We start from the raw sequence: 24101 nt of genomic DNA, 5'->3' as shown, positions 1-24101 counted from the left end.
GAAAAAAAAAATGTTTTGAATCCAGGGCAATCACATTCAATACTAACTTACACAAGCAACAATGCTGAAATAAGTGGGGAATACCCGGGCCAAATATTAGCTTAAGAAGCATAGTACTTAAGTGAAGGACCGTAAAACAAACCAATCAAATTGATTTTTCTCAATGACACTGGAAATGGGTTTCAATCAAAGAACAATGCAAATACCCTTCATAACCAGCATCATTAACAATAGACTGTTTTATCAACTTTTTTTGTTAGATCAATAAATACTTTGATGGGAAATCTGGCGGAACACCACAAAAATGGGGGTCAACTCCAGTGAGAACACTAATCTAAAAAAGTTGTAAAAATTCCTGCGGTATTTAGTCGGTAACATCAAAGGACCATATCTGAGAAGTGGCTGTATTTTTTCAAGAGGTTCTGTTTCAGTTGCGTAAATGACAAAATGTACCCTGAGGAGTTGAGGAGGGTGTTTGTTTTGGTTTGTGAGAAGTTGGGGATTGGGTGGAGACCAACAGAATTGCTTGATTTATGATGGACGTTTTTTTTAAATCTACATACATACATACATAGGATAGGGAAAGATGTAGTCCTTTACATATTATATTACTGTGGTTGGATTTGTTGATGAACTCAGGAGGGGGGATGAGATTCAAATTTACCTTTAGATTTGTGGTTTTGTAGGCATTCTCCCCCAAAGCTTTGGAATCTTTATTATTTTGGTATTCACTTTCATTTTGAACTTCAAGATCATTCTTAAGAACCAGGGTAACTTTTGTGACCTGCTTGTGTGATTTCATTCATCATCTTTCTTGTGGGGTGCTTGGGCTAGCTGCTGTGCTCTTGGCTGCTTGCCAAGAATGTCCAGCACCTTTGATCTCTGAAAACCCTACCCAACATTCCAGTAGTGGTTCTTGACATTGACACTGACCAAGAGATCAACTGAGGACCCTTTGGAAACCCTCAGCTTGGCTCAGGTCACAGGTAGGTTTTGAAAGAACTCTGTGGGTGTCTTCTCTTTGGTTGAACTAGTTCAGATTGGATCCACCAAGATATGGTGGACCGCCATGGGCCTGATTATAGCTTCAGATAAAAACATGAAGTGTTCGGCTTGGTTTTATTTGGTTTAATAGTAACCACTTATATACAAAATTGGATGTGGTATACAATACTTATTTTCTGCTTTAGTGGGATTTGAAACTTTGCATGGTGGAAATTTCTGCTTCGCCAAAAATTGTTTTGCTGTATGAAATTCAGCCCAGATGTCACTTTAATGTCAGCAAAATTGTTTTAAAAGGGTTAAGTTCTTAAGTTTCCCAAAATACCCTTGGCTCTGATTGTTTCATTGGTAAAACAAACATGATAGAAAATAAATATATCTCGGTTTGCTAGTAATGTAAATATTTTGAATAGAAGTGATGGCATGTTTACTTAAATTTGAAAATAGTTCAAAATATTTTAAAAGACAAAATAATTGGCCTTAAGAATGTCAACACTAATGAGAATTGCTTACATTAAATGTAAATTGTAGATTGGGTGATTACTTTCTCAACAAATCTCTGCATCAAAGGTTTTGGGGCTGAGCAAGCTTTTCTGTAGGGATATTTAAGGAGGACAAGAGATTTGAACTTTGCAGTGTCAGGCTGGGTTACAATGGTGCGGTATTTTGTTTTTAGAACCACTTTGAGCTGCAGGTTTCATGAGAAGCACTGATGTAAATCAAACGAACAAGGGCATCAAGACTCAAATACAGTCATTCTGGAAACAAAAAATTATAAGGTGGTGAAGTACCAGTCACCATGTCGGTTTTTTGTTTGTTTGTTTGTTTGTTTGTTTGTTTGTTTGCTTGTTTGTTTAGATGAGGGTTTTTTTAAGTTTAACTCAGCAAAGCTCCAATATAGGGGATATCTAGCCTAAACACCAAGCTGGCAACAGCCAACCTCTAACATCTATGATTATGAATTGCACAAGTAAATAAATTGTGATTCAATAATATTTAGTCTGTCTAGTCATTTTGAAATCGGCGGGGAGCTTGGCCGGATTCGAACCCATAACCTTGTGCTTGCAAGTAGCTTTTTGTAGCTTAATCAGTTCCTTTACAGTTTGAGGGAGAAAATAGAGGAACTTATGTATGTAGGCTTCAGATGTTGTTGATTCCGAAAAAGAGAACTGAATCTGGAATGCTTGGTTCACAAATGAACTCTGTTATCATTCATGCTTGTACCAAGAAAGCAATTTCATTATTGAACTGAGACGTGTTGGTATTCCATCAGGGACACTTGACTCAACTTTTGGTGTACTCCAACTGACCTGTTCACCTTACATGGTACAAAATTACCCAACGCTGATAGGCTGTGTGCAGATTTGTTTTCCCTTATTACAGTTTGAGAAGCTAAACTCTGTATTCAAGCATTGGTTTTTGCCCATCAACATGTGTGTGTGTTTGTAGCATAGTTCTGTTGTTAAAAGTACTCTGTAAGTTGGCATGTGTGAGGGCACACACACTGGTGACTGCGCTATATTCTGACACCACTAATGTTCTGACAACCCTATCTTCCGAAAACCCCATGTGATTTATTCCGTATGGTTGGGGTTGGGGTTAGGGTTTAGGGTTTGGAAATTCAAAATAAACTGAGGTTGCTGTAATACGGTTGTCGAAACATATGTGGTGTAACTCGTAACAGTTGGTTGGGCCTACGTGCAGAACATTGGCACATTAGTTTTTAACTGTTAAGAATCTGAGCAAAAATGTTTCATTCTATCATAGAGGGGAAGGATGAAAAAAAAACTCCTCTAGATAATTTGTTTGTGAGAGTTCTTAAAAAAAATTGAAAAGGCCTTTTGTTAAGGCTCTTTTTCTTTTTGGAATGTGTAGACTTGTGGACAATGTTTGTTGCGATGATAGCGTTCACAAATCTCACTATACACCGGCGATGTTCTGGTGAGACTTCTAACCCCAGCGAGACTTTTGCTCTCTCGCAACTACTGGGGAGTAGTAGGGAGCCAGCAGCTTCGCACAAGAGCAGTCGTCTCAAGAGACCAGTCTTTGTGGCGGAGAGCTGAGTTACATACCGCAACCTGACTATCACCGCGACAATCATTTGTTGACTTGTCCACAAGTCTAGTAAATGTGGGATGTCATGAGTAACAAATAGGCCTACACCATCCATCGCACTGTCTACTTTAACACACACACAGTTTATCTATAAATCAATACCACTGGTCATTTCCCAATATTTAGCCAGTGATATTCTGCACTTAACTTATTGAAATCAATTAAGTAGATCCTGTTCACATTTAATGCACTGAACATTTGGTGTAGCCCAACATGTGTGTCAAATTACAAATCTGTGAAAATTTGGACTTGATTGGTCATCAACAAAATTAAATAACCTGAAAATTCTTATACAGTTACACCCTACACAATGTGAAAGTGTAGATTGGCCCTGGGTTGTTCTTGATAAAAAATGTTTCTACTTTGTAAAGTTCAAAATTTGTTCAGGAACAAAATTTAAAAAAATCTTTAGGCAAAAATCAGGCCCTGACAGTCACTGAAGTATTCAAAATGTATTTTTTACATTGCCACATCAGTAAAGAATATAACCATGCAGGTTTTTCATTTTTGACGGTTCGAAGCGTTTCCACTATGCATTCTTTACTCGAAAGATTCCTAAATCACCCCATTTATCATCTCTCATCTAAAAGCCTCTACTCAAACTGGGCTACATTCTGCAACCTGTTCACCCAAAACATTCCTGAAACCGCAAGATGATAAAATAAAACAGTTGAAGTCACAGTCTTGGTAATATTTTAAACCCAAGGTCACAGCGACATGAACTACACTATAGGTGTGATAGTTGAGTTGCTGCTGGACCTCTGAACTTATTGCATGACCTCTGTCAAGGTCAGGCATCCCCACTCTCAGTCATTCTAGTGGGAAAATGTTGGTAGTGTGGGAGCTCAACAATATGTTTGTGTGTATTACATGCCTGGGAATAACCCATGGTACCCAGAGTGATTGCTGCGGTGCCCTGTGCTTTTGCTGTGGTGCCCTTTTCAAAGTTCCAATACACATTTACATTTTCCTCATAATGGTGCTCCTTATCTAGAGGGAAATTGCTGTGCCCCCTCTTAGAGTGAAGTGTTCAAGGTCTGCCATGGCACTAACAGCAACTGCTGTGGTGCCCTGTGCTTTTCCTGTGGTGCACTTAGCACCCACACCTAAAATTGCTCTGCCCCTTCCCTTCATTTCAAGAGCGAAGTTCAGCCTGCCATGCCACCTATCCCACAGCAATTGCTTGTACCACCAATCAATGACAAGGATTTATTATGTGTGGTATAAAACTAATTTGGCATTTGCTAAGAACTATTCTTTGGCTTCAAAAATGTTCTAAAGTCTTACACTTAAAAATAACTTGGCAAATATATATATGTAATAAATACAAGTTCATGTTCATGTTCATGAGTATATGTTTTCTATATGGCCAATATAATGTTTGTAAACAAACCTTGAGAGTTTGATGGCTTCCATCATGTGTCGGAAGGCCTCAATTTTCTCCCTCAGCGGGGTGTATCTGTAATTGAACTGTTTGAATGACGTCAATGATTAGGAAAACTTTGTCAACTTTGGGTTTGGCGTGGCTGGAAGAGAGACAATTCTGGTCTTTTACTTTTTGTTTGTTTGATTTTTGGAATTGTTGGCGGCTTTGTGTAGATCATGTTACCTTTGTCGTCGCATTAGTTTCTGAATTTTGTGGGTGTCTTTTTTCTCGTTTTTTGTGTGTGACTTATAATAATAATAATAAACGAGTCTTATCAAGCGCATTTTACAAAATTCAATGCGCTGACTTGATTGGCTGAGTTAAATAGTCATGATTCTTAGGGCAACAGGCAATTGCCTCCATGCTCCTAGCCGCCACCTTTGTGCCCCTTGAAATGTTCCTGAGGGAATTTAAATTCCACTCATATAAGGAAAATAAGGATATAAGGAAAAACTGCCTTCCCTTACATTTTCAATTGAATATAGTACCTGGGATGTGGGTCAAGTCAATACAAATGTCTTATTTATATTTTGATCTACATTTATGTTAGGCTCGCAAATATTTGTAAGACGGATGAGCTTGTTTAAGTTAGTCTTTCTTGTTTATAGAGTTGTGGTTAGAAATACTCTTTTGAAGCAAAACAGTTTCATGTTTGGTTTCAACAATTTGATGGTAAATTATTTGATTTTTTTATTGTAAGTGAAGGAGGAAAAAAGTATCAAATGTGTATGGAGCCCACAATTATAAGTGGGAAAGCTGTGAACTTGATTTTAATCAAGCATAAAATATGGAATTGTTTATAATTTGAGACAGAAGTTTTATTGCAGAAACAATTTGGAAGGGAATTGTTTCTCAAAATGTTGTACATTATCAATAGCTGCATTGCTTCTTACCAAGTTTTTATGATCATGGCATGTTGGAGTATTTACCAATTACATGACCCTACTGCAAGGTGCCCTATAGTCCTTAAATGTCAGAGTACTCAAAGGCTTGAAATTAACACTGGGATGGACCATAAGCGGAGGCCAGTGATTATAGCATTGGGCCAGTTAACTAAAAATTTGACAAGCCAGGTGGTCTTGTGTCTTTCAATTGATTAATAAAAGGCTAGCCCTAATTTTGTTGTGAAAAATTGTTTTGACGTTAGGAATCTGGAAATATCTTATTTTCCATTCTCTTGAGTATCAAAGTAGGCCTTACACACATCAGACAGATGAGATGTATCTCTAGATCTACTCTTAGTGCTTGTTCAACTCTTTCTGAGCTACAGGCCCTTTAGTCTTGTGAAAATTTTCTTCCCAGGTTCAATCCCTGAACTCGTTTGCCTATCCAATCAGTCCTCCTCATGATACAGAGGATTGTTTTCAAGGTGATTATACTCCTTAATTGTTTTTGCTAGGCTGACAGGTGCGACACTCAATCAGCTAGTGACATTTAACACCTTGTAGTTCTAATATTATTTTACGTCTGGTCCAGGATATTGGGAGTTTTGTTGTTGTTGCTCTTCCCCATCTTTGTATCAATTACTGCAGCGATGAAAGTTGAGCTTTAGACGTCAAGCCTCCACCCATTTAATTTTGTTATGTTTTCCTTGTCAAAAAGTTGTCACTTTTGGGGTTTGGGGAAATTAGTTACTGGGAGACACCCATCATGCAAGCCTGTAATAGAATACATGTGGGCTCTTTATGTGCTGTCAGAGAGGCTATGCACTTCAGTTTGGCCTTCTAGCTAGAAGGTTGTCACTATAAGCCCATCATTTATGAAGATACATTGTACATCAACATCAAACAGATTGGAACAAGACCTGCCTAATCACAGTGCTGTAGGGTCTTTGCCATTTTCCCTGGTACTGAAAAAAACACTTGGCGAGGATTATAGTGTTTCATGTTCTACAGGGGCCAGCAAGGTCCTGTTCCTCAGAGGTACTTCAGACTTCAGACTTTCTGGAATCTTAAGGCTGTTATCCGCTGTGGCTACATCTTGCATCTATATCAAAGCGCATATTGAGACTTTAATCGAGTAGGATCTTAAGTTCTCTAAACCGATGGAAGCTGGTTGTGCTGTACGACTTTGTACTTGGTGTGGTTGCCATACCAAAAAGCATAGAAAGGATTCGGGTACCATGATGAACTCCCATAACAGATCAGCAGGTAAGATCTTACTGCAGAACTCTCTTGGGGTTCAGACTCAATGTTGGCTGGCTGTGCACAGTGTGTGCATACCTGTAGAGCAGTTGAGGTAATACTAGTTTTGAGGTGTATGGCTGAGAATTCAAGGTCAGGCAAGTCTGCAATCACCACACAAGTCTGTGCTGTGGGTAGAACCTCCAATGGGAAAGAAACCTCCATGGTAGAACCAAGGACTGAATGAATGCATGGGGACAAGATTTGGAGATGCACTTTGTGAAGATTTCACAGTGATAGTAACCACCCGTGTCTGGTGTTTTGTTTTCTCTGATTTATAGACAGATGATTTGAATGATGAGGTAAATCATGTGGAGTCATGGTTTCTTCGTGTTCAAAACTCTATAGTTTTCTGTTTTAGGCATTCGGGAGAATAGTTTTCTGTTTTAGGCATTCAGTAGAGTACCAACAAAATCCTGTAGCTTTGTACACGCAGAACCCAGCATAGTGTACTATAATAAGCTAAGTAATGGGGAGTTGGTTTTAATAATTTTTGTTTGTTGCATATTGCAATCACTCATGGCAGTTTGAAGTTGTTAAAGACCCTGGACACTATTAGTAATTGTCAAAGACCAGTCTTCTCACTTGCTGTAGCACAACATTTATATGCATAAAATAACAAACCTGTGAAAATTTGAGCTCAATCGGTCATCAAAGTTGTGAGATAATAATGAAAGAAAAAACACCCTTGTCACACAGTTGTGTGCTTTCAGATGCTTGATTTTGAGACCTCAAATTCTAAATCTGAGGTCTCGAAATCAAATTAGTGGAAAACTACTTCTTTCTCGAAAACTACTCCATTTCAGAGGGAGCCATATCTCACAATGTGTTATACTATCAACCTCTCCCCATTAAACGTTACCAAGTAAGGTTTTATGCTATTTTGATGAAATGCAAGGCTCCGGCCCTGAACATGTAGGACTTTCAACATATTATCACATTTTGTGTGTGTTAAAACAGTGTCAGCTCACATGATTAATAATGTTCAAATCCCTGTGGCAGTAAATGGGAGGAATCCAATGGCATCACATGGGGTCAGAATGTCACTAGTGTGTACATCATTAAATGTAAACAAACAGATGTTATATGTTGGACTGGAGACACAACATGACAAGATTGTGCTAAACGGTGGGACCATGAAATCATTTGGTTGGCGGGAAAGTACATTGTATTGATTTACAGAAAATAATGCAATTGTCTGATTTGACAAGATCAGGTTGGCGTGTATGTGGACACCAATTGGCTACATTCCTTAATTGAAACTTAAAAGTGCTATTCACATGACAGAACTTAACTTGGGTCCCTTGCTTAATTTTAGCATGGTTGTAAAATGCAGCAATGTCTGACAAGATTTTGCAAGAGAACTTAGACAGCAGAATTGTTTTGTCCTTTGACACGAGATACATTTTGTAAAATTTTACAACAATCTTGCTACAATTTAGCAAGGGACCCTAGCTAAATTGCTCTTGTGTAAAATGGGCTTTTAACACATCAGGGGTGCGAGTCATCCTTTACCGTGTCACTTTTACTTAAATGTCTAAAACCATGCTCTAAACTTGAGGAGGTACATTGAAATGATGATATTTCCACCTTTTGATAATCCCTTGAGTTGAAGATACCTAAGAGCTTCGGAAACGGTATCCGGGCTCTCCCAAGGTTTTTTGGTCAAAACTATGGGCTATGATGAATTGATTCAAATGTTTTTGAGTGGAAAATTGTCAGAGCTGTAATACTAGAAGGGAATCCTTTCTCAAAATAGTTGATACTCTCAACAGCTGGGCTTTTCATCCTCGCTCTGTGTTCTCATCAAGTACGATTTTTCTGGCCATAAATTAGTATATGACAAGAGTATGACCCTGATGCTGTAACCAAAAGCTTTTCCTTCCTCCTTGCTTAGTTAACATAGTTGTATTCTCTTCATAATAAAGTAGGGACAATGTTTTGCCTTTATGGTCCTTTCTCTATGCTCTTTGATAATGAGTTTATTTTTGTCAACATCCCAAGAAAGAAATCAGAGGTAATCCTGCCTGAAAGTGTGTAACTGTTAACCACTACTATTGGCTAAACAAACAAGACCACACTATAGCCAATGTCCTTTGGCACCTGTCACTAACCACAAAGCCTTGAATGTAGGTCTCAAACCACAAGGGGTGTAAATTAGTTATTCCTTGAGCTGATAATTTGTCATGATGAGAACCAACTATAGGAGATGCCATACCCACACTGTTGCTGGTTAGAATGTATAGCATGGAGGAAGGAGTGTTTGACATGTTAGTTAAGATTTTATGATGTGACATATGGGGTCTGTTTCTCAAAGCTACTTAGCAGAAAACATCTCCAAACTATTTTGCTGAACAAAAACGTGTTCTTTGTATTTTTCAGTTTGTGTAAAGTGCATCAGTTTAGGTTTGCGCTCTAGGATGAGGTTTACTTATAAATTATTATTACAGTAAATTTTGAAGGGTTAAAACTAATTGTGGAAATCTCATCAAACTGGGGTTTTACGTTTTGTTAGTGACTTTGTGCTCATCTTTGAAATCACTACATACTTCGTTAATCTTGAATGAATATTAGAGGAATCTCAATTTCATTAGACCTCTACATCCTCTCCAAGAAATTGTAGAGATACCTTCAGAGATTCGAGGTACATCTTGATCAGAGATTCATGTATCTATTTATTTAGAAGTTACCACCTTAACTTGAATAACTGTCACTTGTACTTTCTGCATCTTGTCAACTTCAAATATTTAGAGAATGATTTTTTTTTTTTTTTTTTTAACTAACAGTTGGAACTCAAATGATATGAATGATGTCAGTTGTCACCTTGGCAGGTCTCATTTGTGATTGGTCTAAAGGAACATGCCACAGACTTACAAAAATAAAGAGAAACCCTTTGTCCCGAGAACTCATACTACCCCAGTTCCCAGGAACACAGTAGTACCGGTACCAGTCTTCCCAGTTCCAAGCACAAGCCTCTACTGTACTAGCAAGAAGTTCCAATTTCAATATACACATCGTACCCCTTTTATATACACATCGGCATGCATTGAATATGATGTCTTCATTATCATCACACACAACAGAACATGGTGTTTGACCTCGGGATCAACTTATCACAACAAAACGCTGAGAAAACTATGACACATAACTTGTAAATCTTCATACTGAGGCTGCCACCACCGCATACTGTGCGTTTTTTTACGGAACTCACCCCCATTCTCATGAAGAGGGAGAGCGGTCCACACCAACCCTCCACCGCCCCCCCCCCCCCATGTGCACAGCCACTTGAGAACAAATCACATCAACTTAGTTGCCAAGGCAACGGCTGTGCGTCAACAACATGGAGATATTGGATCCCTGTATGGGAAACCCAAATCTCTTTCACCTCAGGGGGAATGACTTTATAAGATGTGATGTGAATGGAGGGCGGGTTTACATAAAGCTAAGTAATGTTGCCTTAGGGTACCAGACTGGTCGGGAGATTTTTGCGCATACTGTGTGTTGTGGCACCTTCTCACATATTGGCAAAGTGCAGGTGACGGGTGGGGATGATTAATGTGGTGGGAAACAGACCTGGGAGTGTGGCAAAATGCACTTTCAATACACTGGAAAACTGAAGTAATACACCAGATCATGCTAAAACAATATAATTCCTTGATGAAGGTTCAATGCAAACCAAAGCCACCATAGTCCTCTGTTGAAAAGTGTTACTCTAAACCCATATATTCTAACTAAATTATGTAAAACAGAGATTTTGTACATAGAACTTGTAACCCAAACCACAGATATCTACAATAACTTGTAATTGGGCCTAATTTGTCAAGGGCACTAAGGTATTTTCTCCTTAAGAATTAGAAAGGGTGCCTCTGAGGAAATTGTAAGTTTCTATTGGAATGTTTCAAGGGGCACCAAGGCAACCAGGGGCAATGGAGGTGATTGCTTCCTTAATAGCATCAGGCGTGCGTAATATTGAAATTGACTTTATTGGATGAACTTGAAGGGTGGGCCTTTGATACGTATGTAACATCTTTTGATTTTACCAAATGTCACAACAGCTCCAACAACCCCAAGAAATGTCATTACTATTTTGTGTATTTTTCAGGTACTTCATCTGGCCCAGCAACCAGCACCCCATTGAAGTTACCCCTCTCCCATAACAACAGCGCCCAGTCTCCGCAGACCTCCTTCAACAACAGCCTGAGCATTGAGCAAGGAATTGCCATCCACAGCTCCCCAGCCACGCCTGTGTCCACCCAACCGCCCTCCCGCCGGCCCTTCTGGGTTGTCGTGGCCATCGACTTTGGCACAACCTTCAGCGGTTATGCCTACAGCTTTACGCGCGACCCCGACGACATCCAGATCATGCGCAAGTGGGAAGGGGGCGACCCTGGTGTGACGAACATGAAGACACCAACGACGCTGTTGCTGACCCCTGACGGGGAGTTTCACTCGTTCGGTTTTACAGCCAGGGATTTCTATCATGATATGGACCACAACGAAGCACTGAGATGGATGTATTTTGACAAGTTCAAGTTGGCGCTGCACAATGATCCGGTAAGTAGTTCTTTGTTTCATTTTAGTTTTGTAATTTTGTTGAACCTGCAACCTCTAGTTTAACATTCCGGTGCTCTACCAAGTGAGCTAACTAGCTCTAATGCCTTTGCAGTCTCCATAGAAACCATTCAACATGTAACTGCTGTCACACCCAAGTCTACGACACAACCTGCTAAGCAGCATCACCTTAGCTCAGTTGGTAGAGCACTAGCACGTTTATCTTGAGGTGGCAAGGTCAAGTCCTATTCCATTCTTCTTCTTTTTTTTCCATTCAAAATTATTTGAGATAAAGGAGATAAAGTGGTTTCGGCTCAGACTGAAGTTCAGACAACAGAATTCCTGAGTTTTAAAAAAAGACAGAATAAAGATGTGTGGTATCTTGGAAGCCAATATACCTGTTTGCATTCTTCCTTTCAAATACCAACACTAATCAACATTCTTGAACGTACTCTGTATTATATAGCCTACTATCTCAAGAAATTCAAAGCACTGAGTAGTCTGAGTACATTTATCTAGGTCCACATTCTCCCAACAGGAAATAACAATGGAGCAAACATGAGTAGAAAAGCCAAAATATGGCTTGTTTTGTAAGTTTTTATCTGTTGACTGTGGTCGGTTGATTATTTACTGAAACCATATGCTGTGTTAGGCCACTTTGAGAATCATAACCATAATAAATAATGAAATTTATAGGTATTCATCGATAACTACATATTGTCAACCTATGTATGTCATGCTTTATCACACTTTAGTCAGTACTCTGAAACCTTTGGAAGTCAACACCGGAGTTTAACCCCAAGCTATCTTGTGTTTGTTTCACACTAGCTCGGTAAAATTTGTTCACAAATTTGTCACAAAGAGTAATCAAGACTGAATCAAATTTGAGAAAAGGAAGTGTCCAAGATTGCCTCTCACAAGCACTCAAGGAACATCTGACTCTTGTGCTATGCTATAGCCTACTTCATTACTTAACAGAATCAAAATATGTAGGCCTATTGGATTCATAGTTGAAATTTCCACAAAGAAACTACACATTGTACAATGAGGTATCATTGTTATTAGTCAATTGAAAAACACAAGACCTCCAGGCTTGTCCAGTATAGTGATGTTACTGGCCCAATGCTAAAAGTACTGGCCTTTGGCTTGTGTTAATTGCAAGCGCTGTATCATTCCTTCATACACTACTGCACCTTGTAGCAAAATAAAACCATCACCAGCAGGTGGCATCTGTGTGCATTGAGTATGGCTTTATAGCAGTACCCCACAGTGGTAGTATGTTACTGACTCTGTTACTGTTGCAGTTACCACAAAGTAAGGACTGGAAGCTGTGGTTTTATGTCATGGCCACAGTTTCTCATCTTGTGTGCATAAATCCTACAAGGGTTTTAGTTGTTGTTGTTCTGGGGCCAGGGACTCTCTGGCCCAATTAACCTAGCAATCACAAGATCAAGCATTCCATACATACCAGTGATACACCTGCAGTGATATAGTAGTAAAACGTCTGCTACAGCTGGAGTAGGTGTGGTTGATGGATCATCCCAACCAGTGGGGTGCATTTGGATGGTGTCTATTGATACCAGAGTGGACAACATGGCATCTTGCAATTGGGAAGTTCTGTGGTACAACAATCAGAGAGATATCTAGAATTACATTTAACTACAGAAGAAGATTCCGCAATCAGGGAGATACGATACAACCATCAGAGACATCTAGAAACACCATAAATGGGGACAAAGTTTCTACAAAGTTACCAGCAGGGAGCTATGCAATGCTTTAAGTCTAGTGATTTCCTTGAATCACGATGGTTCCCCATGCCCTTCTGTCCCTCATTACCACCTTGAAGAATAACTAGTGTAATTAGGGAAAACATTTCCACAATCAGGGAGATTGTAATTAAACAAAAGTCATCAGATTATGGAAAGATTGGTTTATTTTCAATGAACTCTTGAAACTGCAGAATCAGTGAGGGTTTGGGACATAGTTTGCCCCATATTATTCCATATTCCACTCAAGCTTCTGTGATTTTATATTTAAACAAATTAGCATTGGTGTCACTGTAGCTTTTTGTATATTTTTGTCTTTTATATATCAAAACTCCAGCTGTGAAATTCTTAATGGTACAGTTGTTACTACGGTGTTGGTAGGAGAGTATTATTATCCTTATTGAGTACTTGCCGGTTGAAACCATAGCAAGTTTTGAAACCAAATCTCCATGGTCCTTCCCTACTTTTCATACCATTCCACAACTAACCCCTTGACCTCTAAGCCAGGGTAAGCTGACGTTGAGGTGAAAGGTCACGGGGCCAGGGTCTTTTCCTATTCAACCAGTGACCTAGTGTAGTTGAGCTTGTTGATATGAATGGAATGCTAGAGACAGTGGAGAAGCAGGTGGTCCAAGATGGTTGGTGTCAAAATTTATTAAATTTGACCAGTGTCACACCTACCAGTGAGGGGTCTTGACAAAACTGTAGTGTGTTGAGAGAGTGGAACAAGGTCATCTATGTATATTTCTTGAGATTTTCATTTTTTCAATGGCACTTAGCATGCTGTTCACAAGTGAGAGTTAGTATCAGGGTTGTAATGTTAGCTGCACTAGGAGATGATAGCAATGAGCAGGATGCATGTTCCCAGTATTTTAAAAAATCTTTTTGTTGACAAATACAGAATACAGTGTTTGTAGTTATTGAAAATAAGCCATGAAATATAAACTTAATTTAGTGTTATTTCCTTACTATGGCTGAGCAACAGAGGGCGATATGATATGTGATGTGCTGTGATGACCCCATAGCAAGTTCGTGCTCAAAATGCCGTTGAAGGAATATTCATTCATTCATAATGGTTCATTATTATCATTCATTGCAGCCAAAAGCTGAATTGCTCCCGATATACTGTAAGAAGCAGCAACAAGATTTTTAAAAAGACCTGAAAATCCAAAAACACAATACACAGAGTTGCAACAAACAATTAAAAATTGCCTGAAAAAATCCAGCATGGTGGGAACATGAAATTTAAGAACAAGGAACAAGAATAATATAAAAGTTGATGAACAAATGAAGGGTGGGTTATAGGCCTACAACTTGTGCCACTGAGCAGACTACGCACAAAAACACAATAGACAAGAGAAAATACAAATTGGCAAGACTACAAATATTGGTATGCATCCAAACCCTGTCAAAAGAAATATCCGACTAAATACTTCATTTTTGAGTTTCAGTAGGTTCAACTGGCCTGAATTCCATCCCTGATCACTTCCCTGTTAACCATTAAAAGAAAAAATTCCAGCAAATCCAGCCAGTTAATTTGATCTTTTTCACAGCCTCTCCATTTTTGCTAAAGTTTCAGCGGTGTTGAAAGCATTATCAAGGGAGAGCTTGTTCTAGCGCAACGTGTGTTAACCCTGAGGCAACCGGGGCCGATTATTTATTTGAGGGTCAATCACAAAAAGCATACTTTCATTTTCTGAGTTGAGTGCATTGTTGTGTTGTGAGGTGTTCTCTACACCCCTGTTGTTTTTACTAGGGGAGTTACCTCCACGACATGTTTAGTTTCCCATGGTTTGTACCACTTCTAGTGCTTTCTGTGCAACTGGAGTCAAACTACTGGGAGGCTTAACATTTAAAGGCAGGCCTCAAAATAACCAACGGCACCCAAAGCAATTGCCATGGTGCCCTGTGCTTTTACTGTGGTGCCCTCTGCAAAGGTCCAGTACAAAAACATTTTTGTTATAAATTTTGACTTCAAACTTTCCCAAAATTGTGTATAGGTTTTGGAATCTTTTAACATGTAGGTTGCTCCATTCTTTAACCACTGATTCCCACTCCTTTTTATAATAAAAAACTTATCTTGTTCCTAAGTATGTCCAAATTGCCAATAGATTTACTACCCCAAAAGAATGCCACCTCCAAAAAAGTTTGCAGTCTCTACATTTTTGCAAGTAGTTTGCAAACTATATTTAGAAAATGCTTATATTATCAGGTTTCATGAAGCCATCATGAGTTATTACACAATAAAGTGACAACAAGTCGGCCCAGAGAGGACACCCAAATTTGGAGGAGATTGTCCCGGGGCTAGAGTGAATTCCCTAGGTGGTACATGCATTTTCACATTTGCAGGTGGTTTCTTGATATGTTGTATATTAGTTTGGTAATATCAAAAAGCATGTACCAGGCCTGACTTGTGATTTTGTTTCTGTTCTCATTTGGAGATGTTGTTTTGTATGAATATAAAAGACCATAGACTTGGCTGATTTCTTAACTCTCAAGGTAAAGGCATGTACAATCTTTTTCATGTACTCAAAAAGTTTCATCAAGCGACATACATGACCAGTAATGTTGTTACGTGAGGGCATCATCACTCAGGAAATACTTTTGAATTTGGGATGTACCAAGGCAACACAATCAGCAAGATACATTTTGTTTGGTAAGAAAGACTTGCTTATTATTACCTTTATATTGTTTTGGTGTGGAATATTTCTGGAGAATACAATTCTAAACAGTACTTTGTAAAGTAAGAAACGGATTAACAAGAATTTTCGTAGTATGGAACTGGGGAGGGAGTAAGTGACGATGCTGGAAAAGCCATTTGCTAAGTCGGGCAGTCCATTTCTTTTGGGGGTTTGTAAAGCCAGAACGTTGGAATGAAATTAAATTTCTTTGGTTATAATGTAAAAAATCATTCTTCATCAGAAATAAAAGTAGGAGGGTGATGGAATTTGTAATTTTAACTTTTGCTGACAAAACCGCCCACACCTTATGGTGTCTTGAGTCTTGACATTTGACAAGACTTGTAATAACATATTTCATGTACAAATATACAATCAAGAAAAGTGCTCTATATGAAAGGTCACTCTGTATAAACAGGTGACATCATCCATACGTCGGTCTTGACTCCATTTCTGTCTTAGTGCTGTTCCGAGATGTATTAGTCTAAGAGAAGGAACTGTAAAACCAACAGTTCTTCTCAGAACCACAACTAGTTTAAGAGATATAACACTTCACCTTGGTGTCACTGCAAACCTCACTGGGTAGTACTCCCACCATGCATAATTTACAATTCTACTTAAAGATGTTGTTCTTTGGTCGTTCACTTTTTCTGTTTGACCAACTGTGTTTTTACAGAGGGTACCATTTATTAATACATGTTATTTTTTTTAAAGAGCAATTCATTGCAATTTGCTCCCGCTACTTAGTGGCAGGAGTAGAATACCCCCTTTAATGTATTTTTACATAGCGGGCTATCAAATAAACAGATTTATGGAGCCTGAAATTGTTGTCGTTGAACCTTAGCGAGGCATTCCTTGGTTTTAACAACACTGTAGGGAAATGCTGCTTGCTTCCCCCGTCTCTGTATTGGAGGAAACTGTCCATGATTTGTACCTGTTGTCTTGCGGTGGGGTTTTGTTTAAATGAGGTGACCCTTAAGGTTACAACATTTCGGTCAGATTCTTGCAGAGAATTTTTTAAAGGGATATTATTGCCTTGGGGAAAAAAAAAACTATTTTTGATATCTGATAATTTTCTTATTTTAAAGGCTGCCCAGGCCGTTTTCTACAGGCAGTAAAAGACAGTGTTTGGTAGTCCGTAGAGGCACCTTCACCAGTTGTCGTTTAAAATGTGTTGAGAAATACTTACCTTACAGGTGTTATACCAGATTGGTTAGGATAACAAACATCTTGTTTGATGTTTTTATTACTTTCCTCACTCACCTATTGGATTAAGCCCAAATTGTCACAGGTTTATGATATGTTTGGTCACATATAAAATGATCAACGTTTTCCACCATTTTACACTAAAAGGCCTAAAATATGTGTTTAATTCAAAGCAAAGAAACCCAGTTTTGAGTTAAGGCAGGACTGTTTGGGTGTTTACATGGAGAGTCTCATATAAATCAATAACTCTCATCTAGGCCCAGTGGTCCATCTGAATAATGGTAAATCACATCCAGCAATGAGCGTGCTTGTATTTTATGATTCAGCCAAGTCAATAAATTGATCAAGACAAGGCTTTTACTTATTGACAAGTTCCACCGCAGACCTTGGATCAGAATGGTATCAATCGTGATAAATGTTTCCCTCCATTAGACAAGTCGATATCACTCTCATCTAATTGATTCTCGTTATTTTACACACATTGCCTGACTTACCCGACAAATCCCTCAACCCTAATGTCTGTTCATACATTTAAGGTGTGGCAGTTACTACAAAGTAAATGATGATTTGTAGTGTCCTCATGCTCTTCTTAAAGGCACTGCATGGACCCCTTTAAAGATCATCAAATACCAGTATCCTCACTTGGTGTAAAGACCAAAAACCCAATCCATGCTGTTTATCTGTAAACTTTTTATAGCATGCTTGCAAGAGGCAGGGGCTCATCCATAAACAGTCAGAGAATTTAAATAAAATTGTTAAGGGTGTTGAAGGACAGTTTGGTAAATTTATTTGAGTTTCAAACTTTCAGTTCCTAAAAAAAGACTCTACAGTCATCACCTTGTGGGTGCAATGACCACAGTCCGAAAGTCCCAGAAGATATTTGACATAAATGGATGAGAATCAAATAGACTTCGCTCCCTCTCAAACTCCATAAAAACAAATTGACACAAGACATTCAGGGGAAGAAGAAAAAACACCCTAAAAAAGCTTTTAACATTCCAAAGGTGAGCATCCATCAACAACTGACATTCCATTTCTAACATCTTCCCCCTAAAAAGACCCTCAACTCGTAACTCACTCCTAGGTTCAGTTTCTTGAGGCTGCTGAAATTCAAAGCATAAATTAACAGGGATCAAGTCGCAATAAGGTACTCAAGGTGCTTGAAGAAACAGAAACATTTTAAGGGACAGTTTTTTTGCATTGTTTTTAAATATAATACCAATTTATGTAGAACATTAGCCTTTACAAGATGCTGTGGCGCATTCAGCAGCCACTGCCAGAAACACCGGGACACCTGTATGAGTGATTGTCAGCACAATTTTAGTCCCATTGAAACAAATAAACAACATGTGAAAAGAAACCAAGCTACTAACTCCTGTTCTGTACTGAGTTTATTTGGATGCACAATCGTACAACACTGGCAGTGGAGGGTCTAGGTTGAGATGTTTTCAACCTCCTGCCAATTGTTCATCTGGTTATTTATTTTAAATCTTCGGACATAATTCTTTGTTGGCAGGGGTCGTCCAGGGTAAGGCAAAAGCTTAAAAAAAACTGTCATCATTGTGATGTGCTTTACTTTCATGTGTTCCATTTAATGGTAAGAAGGCTGGTCTTAAAGCAGTCAATTTTTGAGACCGGGAGCGTTCAGACCAAGACCACAGGATACCTAGATCGAGACCAGTTTTGTTGCAACAGTGGTCATTCTATACATATTATTTGTGTTTGGTTTGACTCTGCCAGGCCAGAAAGTCTCAAGGACCTCCTGGAGATCAAGAGATGGATCACCGACTGAAGGGTGGTCCTGAACACACACCCCCCCCCCCTCTCAGTCCCACCTTCTTGAAACTGTCCTACATTTCTTTGTAAGACATCGCCATGGCAATTTATGTGTTTGATTAATTATCATCTTGTGGTATGAATGTTGAGTATGGAAAAGTTGGATCATTGCCATTATTGCCTCAAATTGGAGAAAAGTCAAAATATCAAGTTATGGTTAACCGTTTGCTCGGGTGTTCGGGTGGCAGAAAGCCTATTTAAAAAGCAACTCGTAAATTGCATTTAATTGTGTGGGGTTATATTTATTGTGAGGTCAAAGAAGGGACATCTTTAGCTTTTAGCAAAACAATTTTGCAACTAAAACAAAAATTCTAGTTTTGACTTTGTAAATGTCATGAGAAAATTTGAATAAGATTCCTTAATAAAGTAATTAAATGCTAAAAATTATAATTCATATGGGTGCTTTTCATTGTTCTCAGCTCTGAGTTGAACTTGTGTACTTTCCTCAGACTAACCAAATTTCCATTTCCGTTACATGTGTTCCTGAGTGGGTCAAGATACTATTGAAGATTCTTTTTCCTATTGAATATGTGCTATATAAGAATTAGCTATTATTATTGTTATTAATATTTTCCTTCTGTATTAGGAATCTCTAATCTTCATTTTGAAGTGTATATTTTTCTCTCTCATATTTAGAAGCGCATCAAAGGAACTAAAATGGAAAGTGATGCACTTTTTTCTTTTTTTTTAATAAATATTTTATTAGAATCTAAATCTGGATACGGAGCTGACAGCTGCCAATGGTAAGAAGATTCCAGCCATCAAGGTGTTTGAGAACGCTCTGCGGTTCTTCAGGGAGCACGCCATGGAGGAACTGTGCGACCAATCCAACGATGGCAAGTTTGACCCCGGAGACATTCGCTGGGTGTTGACTGTACCTGCCATCTGGAAACAACCGGCCAAGCAGTTTATGAGACGAGCTGCGTACAGGGTAGGTATCCTGGTACAGTGTTTAAGTTGGTTAACATAAACCTCTACTCCTACTCATCAAAATTTACTTAGTAACATTTAAAGCTGTTGAAAATTAAAACAAGTATCTCCCTTTTTTCAGCCATCTATCAAGCTTTTCATTTTCCTCTTTTCATCTTTGCCAGGCTGGTATAGCATCTTCCTCCTGCCCAGAGCAGCTCCTCATTGCCCTTGAGCCCGAGGCGGCATCCATCTGCATCCGTAAGCTCAGGATGAGAGAATTGGTCCCAGAGAGACTCTCACAGCGCCAGAAGTGGTCGGTGGATAAGCCGGAAAAATACAACAGCCAAGTGTCTGAAAACATTCGCCATGGTAAGGAAAATTTGCAAACTTTTAGTTTATCTTTGGTGAGAAAGGGAGAAAGGAATAGTCAAGTCAGAACAAGGATTTTTTTCTTAGGAACAAAAGTTTCATAGTTTTTAAAATGCCTCGCCCATGGATCCTTGAATTCAGTCAGTAAAAACTGCTTTTGATTTTAAGGTCACCCTGAAGATATTTATGATGTTTTGCCCTACCTCACATACTCTCCCATACCTTGCCATCACATCTTGCAGACATTGCCCTCCCCAATCCTTGTGTAATTGGTCCCGAGTGCCCAATAACCTGTCTTTACTTTTTTCAGTATTTCTCAATTTGTCTGATGGGTTTTTCCTCTCTGGATCTGACCTAAGTAACAAGGAAACCTTTCTTATCAGAAGCTCATTTTTGACAAAATTATCAATCATTCATAATCCCATGGAGGCACTGCATCAGGACATACCATTTCCGTTCTAGAGCAGATGTCTTACATTAAGACCACCAATATTGCCCGGTAGCTAGAGGCAGTTTGAATCCTATATTTTAGCAGTGGGTACTGGCACCCACTGTAACGTGGAGTATGCACGTACAAGCAAAAATTCCCTCCTTTTACACTTGACGTAAGCACGGAATTTGCTGCTTCCGTCCGTAAGCACTGATTCTTTGCTTTTTGCTTGTATGAAGCAGAGCTCTGATGGGCCCGATGGGCTAGCCTAAAATAAAGCTTAACAGTTTTTTCTGAACCCTAGTCAGATTTTAGAATATAACACAAAACTTAAGCATCACAGTTGTTGTGAACCTCAGGCAACATGCAGCCATCCTCCAGCGCCACACAAACACTGGAAAAGAAATAGCAGAAGTCAAGTTCACTTGATGGAACCCACACCAGTACACTGGTACCCTTTACTGCCTTTTTCAGAGTCCAAGCCTGGTCTTCTCATTTTGCCTATTACCACTCGCCCTAACATCACAGTGGTGATGTACCCCCAGGCTATGTGCATTCGCCCTCCTCTGGCACAAGATCGAGTGAAACAACTGGCATAGCAAAATTAAAGTTCCCCAATGAGAACCAAAGTTCACTTGATGGGAACCGAAAACAATACTTTCAAAAGCCGGTTTCTAAAGCCCTGCCTGTTTTCCCCATTGTTTCAATTACTACAAACCTGAAGTACACCAGCTGAACATTGGTTGTTTACTCCAGGCCCTGTTCTTTAAACCCTTCTCAAGTTCAAGAAAGGCAAAGCAAAACAATTTTTACATAAAGATCATTTTCATTGATCATAGATGAGAATAATATCATTCTAGTTTGTTAGTTTCTGGATCCATGCCTGGTTTTCCCACTGCGTCCTTGGCCCATTCTCATAAAGTTGTTAAGCAGAAAATATTCATTGAAAAATTGATTTGCTAAGCTAATAATATTGAATGGGGCACCAGTCACAACAATGTAAACTTTAATGTATTTTTTAACTGTTTATCTGTGCTTGTTAATTTTATGAAATGTGGCCCTGTTGACCACGCCCAAAGACACAGCAGAGGTCTTTTGTCCCAAGCTATTAATAGCTTAAAAGGAATTAAGGATAACACAACACCATTGCGGACAGGGGTTTAAGAATATTTCATTCTCATCTTGAAATTTCATATTGTCAACTCATTGAAATCATCGTTGAATCTGTCTTTTTCCCTTTTATTTAAAAAACAGATTGGACCTATTGAAACAAAAGACTTATCATCAGGGGAGCATTTTCATCCCATATCATATTTCAGATGGGTGTGGCCCTTTTTCAAACGACGGTTGTTTTGATAATTGCGCGTGCTGTGCGTATAGGCGATCAGGGCTTCAGACGGTAACTGAAGCCGAATCAAAAGCCGAAGCCGTGGTTTAGAAAAGGGCATATGTTTTCTCAGGACAATTCGTCCAGAGAGAACATTTATAGAAAGTAATCTTTTCAAGATTAGAAAGTCGGTAGTAAGTTTTTTCAATCATTACCAGTATCCTACCTTTAACATTGGATCTCCTTCTACAGCGCCACACAGAGAGCAAAGGTCGTTGCCTGGTAATCCGTATCATTAGTCTTTGTCAATAACCAGCTGTTTGTTACCATTTGGGAAAGGAGGAGGAGGGGGGGGGGAAGTCAAGAAAAATTAGGCCAGCCCTGGCTCACACTTGTTGATTCAAGTGGCCTGGATGAAAGGACAATCTGAAGATCTGTTTCTTCACTTAGTCATAATATTTTAACAAATACCGTAATTCGTCCCTTGAATGTTTGCTCCCAAGAGGTCAGGGTAAGTTTTGTATTTCTTAAAACGCCTTACAAAGGGCAACGCTTTCATTTCTTGGTTGGTTCAATTTATGAAAGCCAGGGATGAATTTTAAATGTGTCCAGACCTGGGCCAATTTTCATAGAGCTGCTTTAAAAGGACAAAAAGGACAACAAAATCATGCTTACAAACATTAGCAGCCATAGTGCCATTACTTATGTACAATCTGTAACTAGTATCCTGCTAGTTTTTGCTTAGCAGAAACCTTTAAAGCAATATTTTCTGCTTTTAAAGCAGCTCTATTATATTTTATTTAGCCCAATTGTGAATTTGTTTATTCTTGTTCAGGTATTGTCCCCTTTAAATAAAAAAATTGCTTGGTAGGGTCGCATTTTTTATTTCCAATTCCTTGTGGGGTAGCATTGTTCCCGTATTGGAGTACCCTGCAAGCTATAAGTTGGTCATTGTAATAAAGGCAAAGTGTTCCTTTGGTTTTTGGAATTGTTTGTTAGACATCTGAAAGCACACAAATTGGTGCTTTTCTTTCATTATTCTCTTGCAACTTCTATGACTAAGTAAGTAAAAAAAATCATAGACTTGTTCATCCCATATGTTGTGTTACACCAAGTGAGAATACTGGTCTTGACAATTACCAATTATGTCCAGTGCCTTTACTAGTATTCCTAATAATATGAGGTAGTCATAAAACAAATACTTCATTGAGCTAGACCTTGCTTTAGCTGCTGGTCAGTACCCTCATCTTAGACTACATGTTCATCACTAATTGTGTAGTAAGTGTTTATTCAGCACAAGCTTCTGTGGCTTACACTGGTAAGTCATGGATCAGCCTCCCAGGGTTGGAGGAAAAGTTATGGGTGTAAGTAGTGGTCACTTGGGGCGCACATACACCCTTCGTCTTTTTATTTGTGAATGCACATTATACTCTGGCTTCTTGGGATTTTTCCCCGTTTTTTAGAATTGTTTGTCTTGTTTTGTCTTCAAATTGTCTTGTAGGCCTTACGGGCTAAACTGTATCTTCTCACCCTGTTCTGACCCCTATGGGTCTCAGAACTCTGCAGAACTCTGTGCGGTGTGCCATATTTTTTATGTTGCAAACCTTTTTAACTTCCATGATTTTAAAATCTGCTCAGGATAGCTCAGGGGTAAACTTTGAACACTGCCGGATCTTTGTCCTTCATTCACAATTCTTACCACTTGTGTGAAATATGCTGTATTAAGAGAATTTACATCTAGAAGTTAAAGTGTTTAAGTTCGAAGTAGTGTTCTGCTAGATATAAACTTCTTACTTTGATTTCTTGAGTAACTACCAAAAATAACCCTGCCTTAACTTGTTCTGTTTTTTCAATTCTAGGTACCCGGTACATGGTGGTTGACTGTGGAGGAGGGACGGTAGATATCACGGTTCATGAAGTGGAGGAAGAGATGGGAACACTCAAGGAGCTGCACAAGGCTGCAGGAGGAATGTACGGCTCTGTCAGCGTCGATAGAGAATTTGAAAAACTCTTGGTGGGAATCTTCACCAAAGACTTCATTGAGGAGTTTAAGGTAGACAAAGGTTTTCAGGAAAACTAGGAAAATTAGGTTATGGTGTAAACCTGAATGTGATCCCAGGCTAGCAACTGCTGGCTACACGGCAGTTAGCGTTGTATGGCTTCTGACTAGCACCCTTGAACAACGATATTGCCAAACAAAGAGATCGCCGTCATAGGGCTAGAAAGTTCAGTTGGTAGAGCGCCGGTACGTTTCCAGAGGTTGTTGGTTCAAATCCCACTCAAGTAAACTTGTCTTTGTT

At 39.0% G+C, this 24101-nt stretch overlaps 1 protein-coding gene across 2 annotated transcripts in view; it reads left to right on the top strand.

Annotated features, from left to right (window-relative positions):
* The window catches only part of LOC117294526, a 40845-nt gene that overhangs the window by 14390 nt on the left and 2354 nt on the right, over window positions 1-24101 (top strand). For both annotated transcript variants that reach the window (XM_033776978.1, XM_033776977.1), the window contains exons 4-7: window positions 10829-11280; window positions 19470-19694; window positions 19858-20044; window positions 23661-23854. In XM_033776978.1, the coding sequence (XP_033632869.1) occupies window positions 10829-11280; window positions 19470-19694; window positions 19858-20044; window positions 23661-23854 (1058 nt within the window). The remainder of the gene's footprint in view (window positions 1-10828; window positions 11281-19469; window positions 19695-19857; window positions 20045-23660; window positions 23855-24101) is intronic.

Source organism: Asterias rubens, chromosome 9 (assembly GCF_902459465.1).
Source record: "Asterias rubens chromosome 9, eAstRub1.3, whole genome shotgun sequence".
Lineage (NCBI taxonomy): Eukaryota > Metazoa > Echinodermata > Asteroidea > Forcipulatida > Asteriidae > Asterias > Asterias rubens.
The sequence above is the reverse complement of the archived record's forward strand: the minus strand, read 5'-3'. Positions and strand labels throughout refer to the sequence as shown.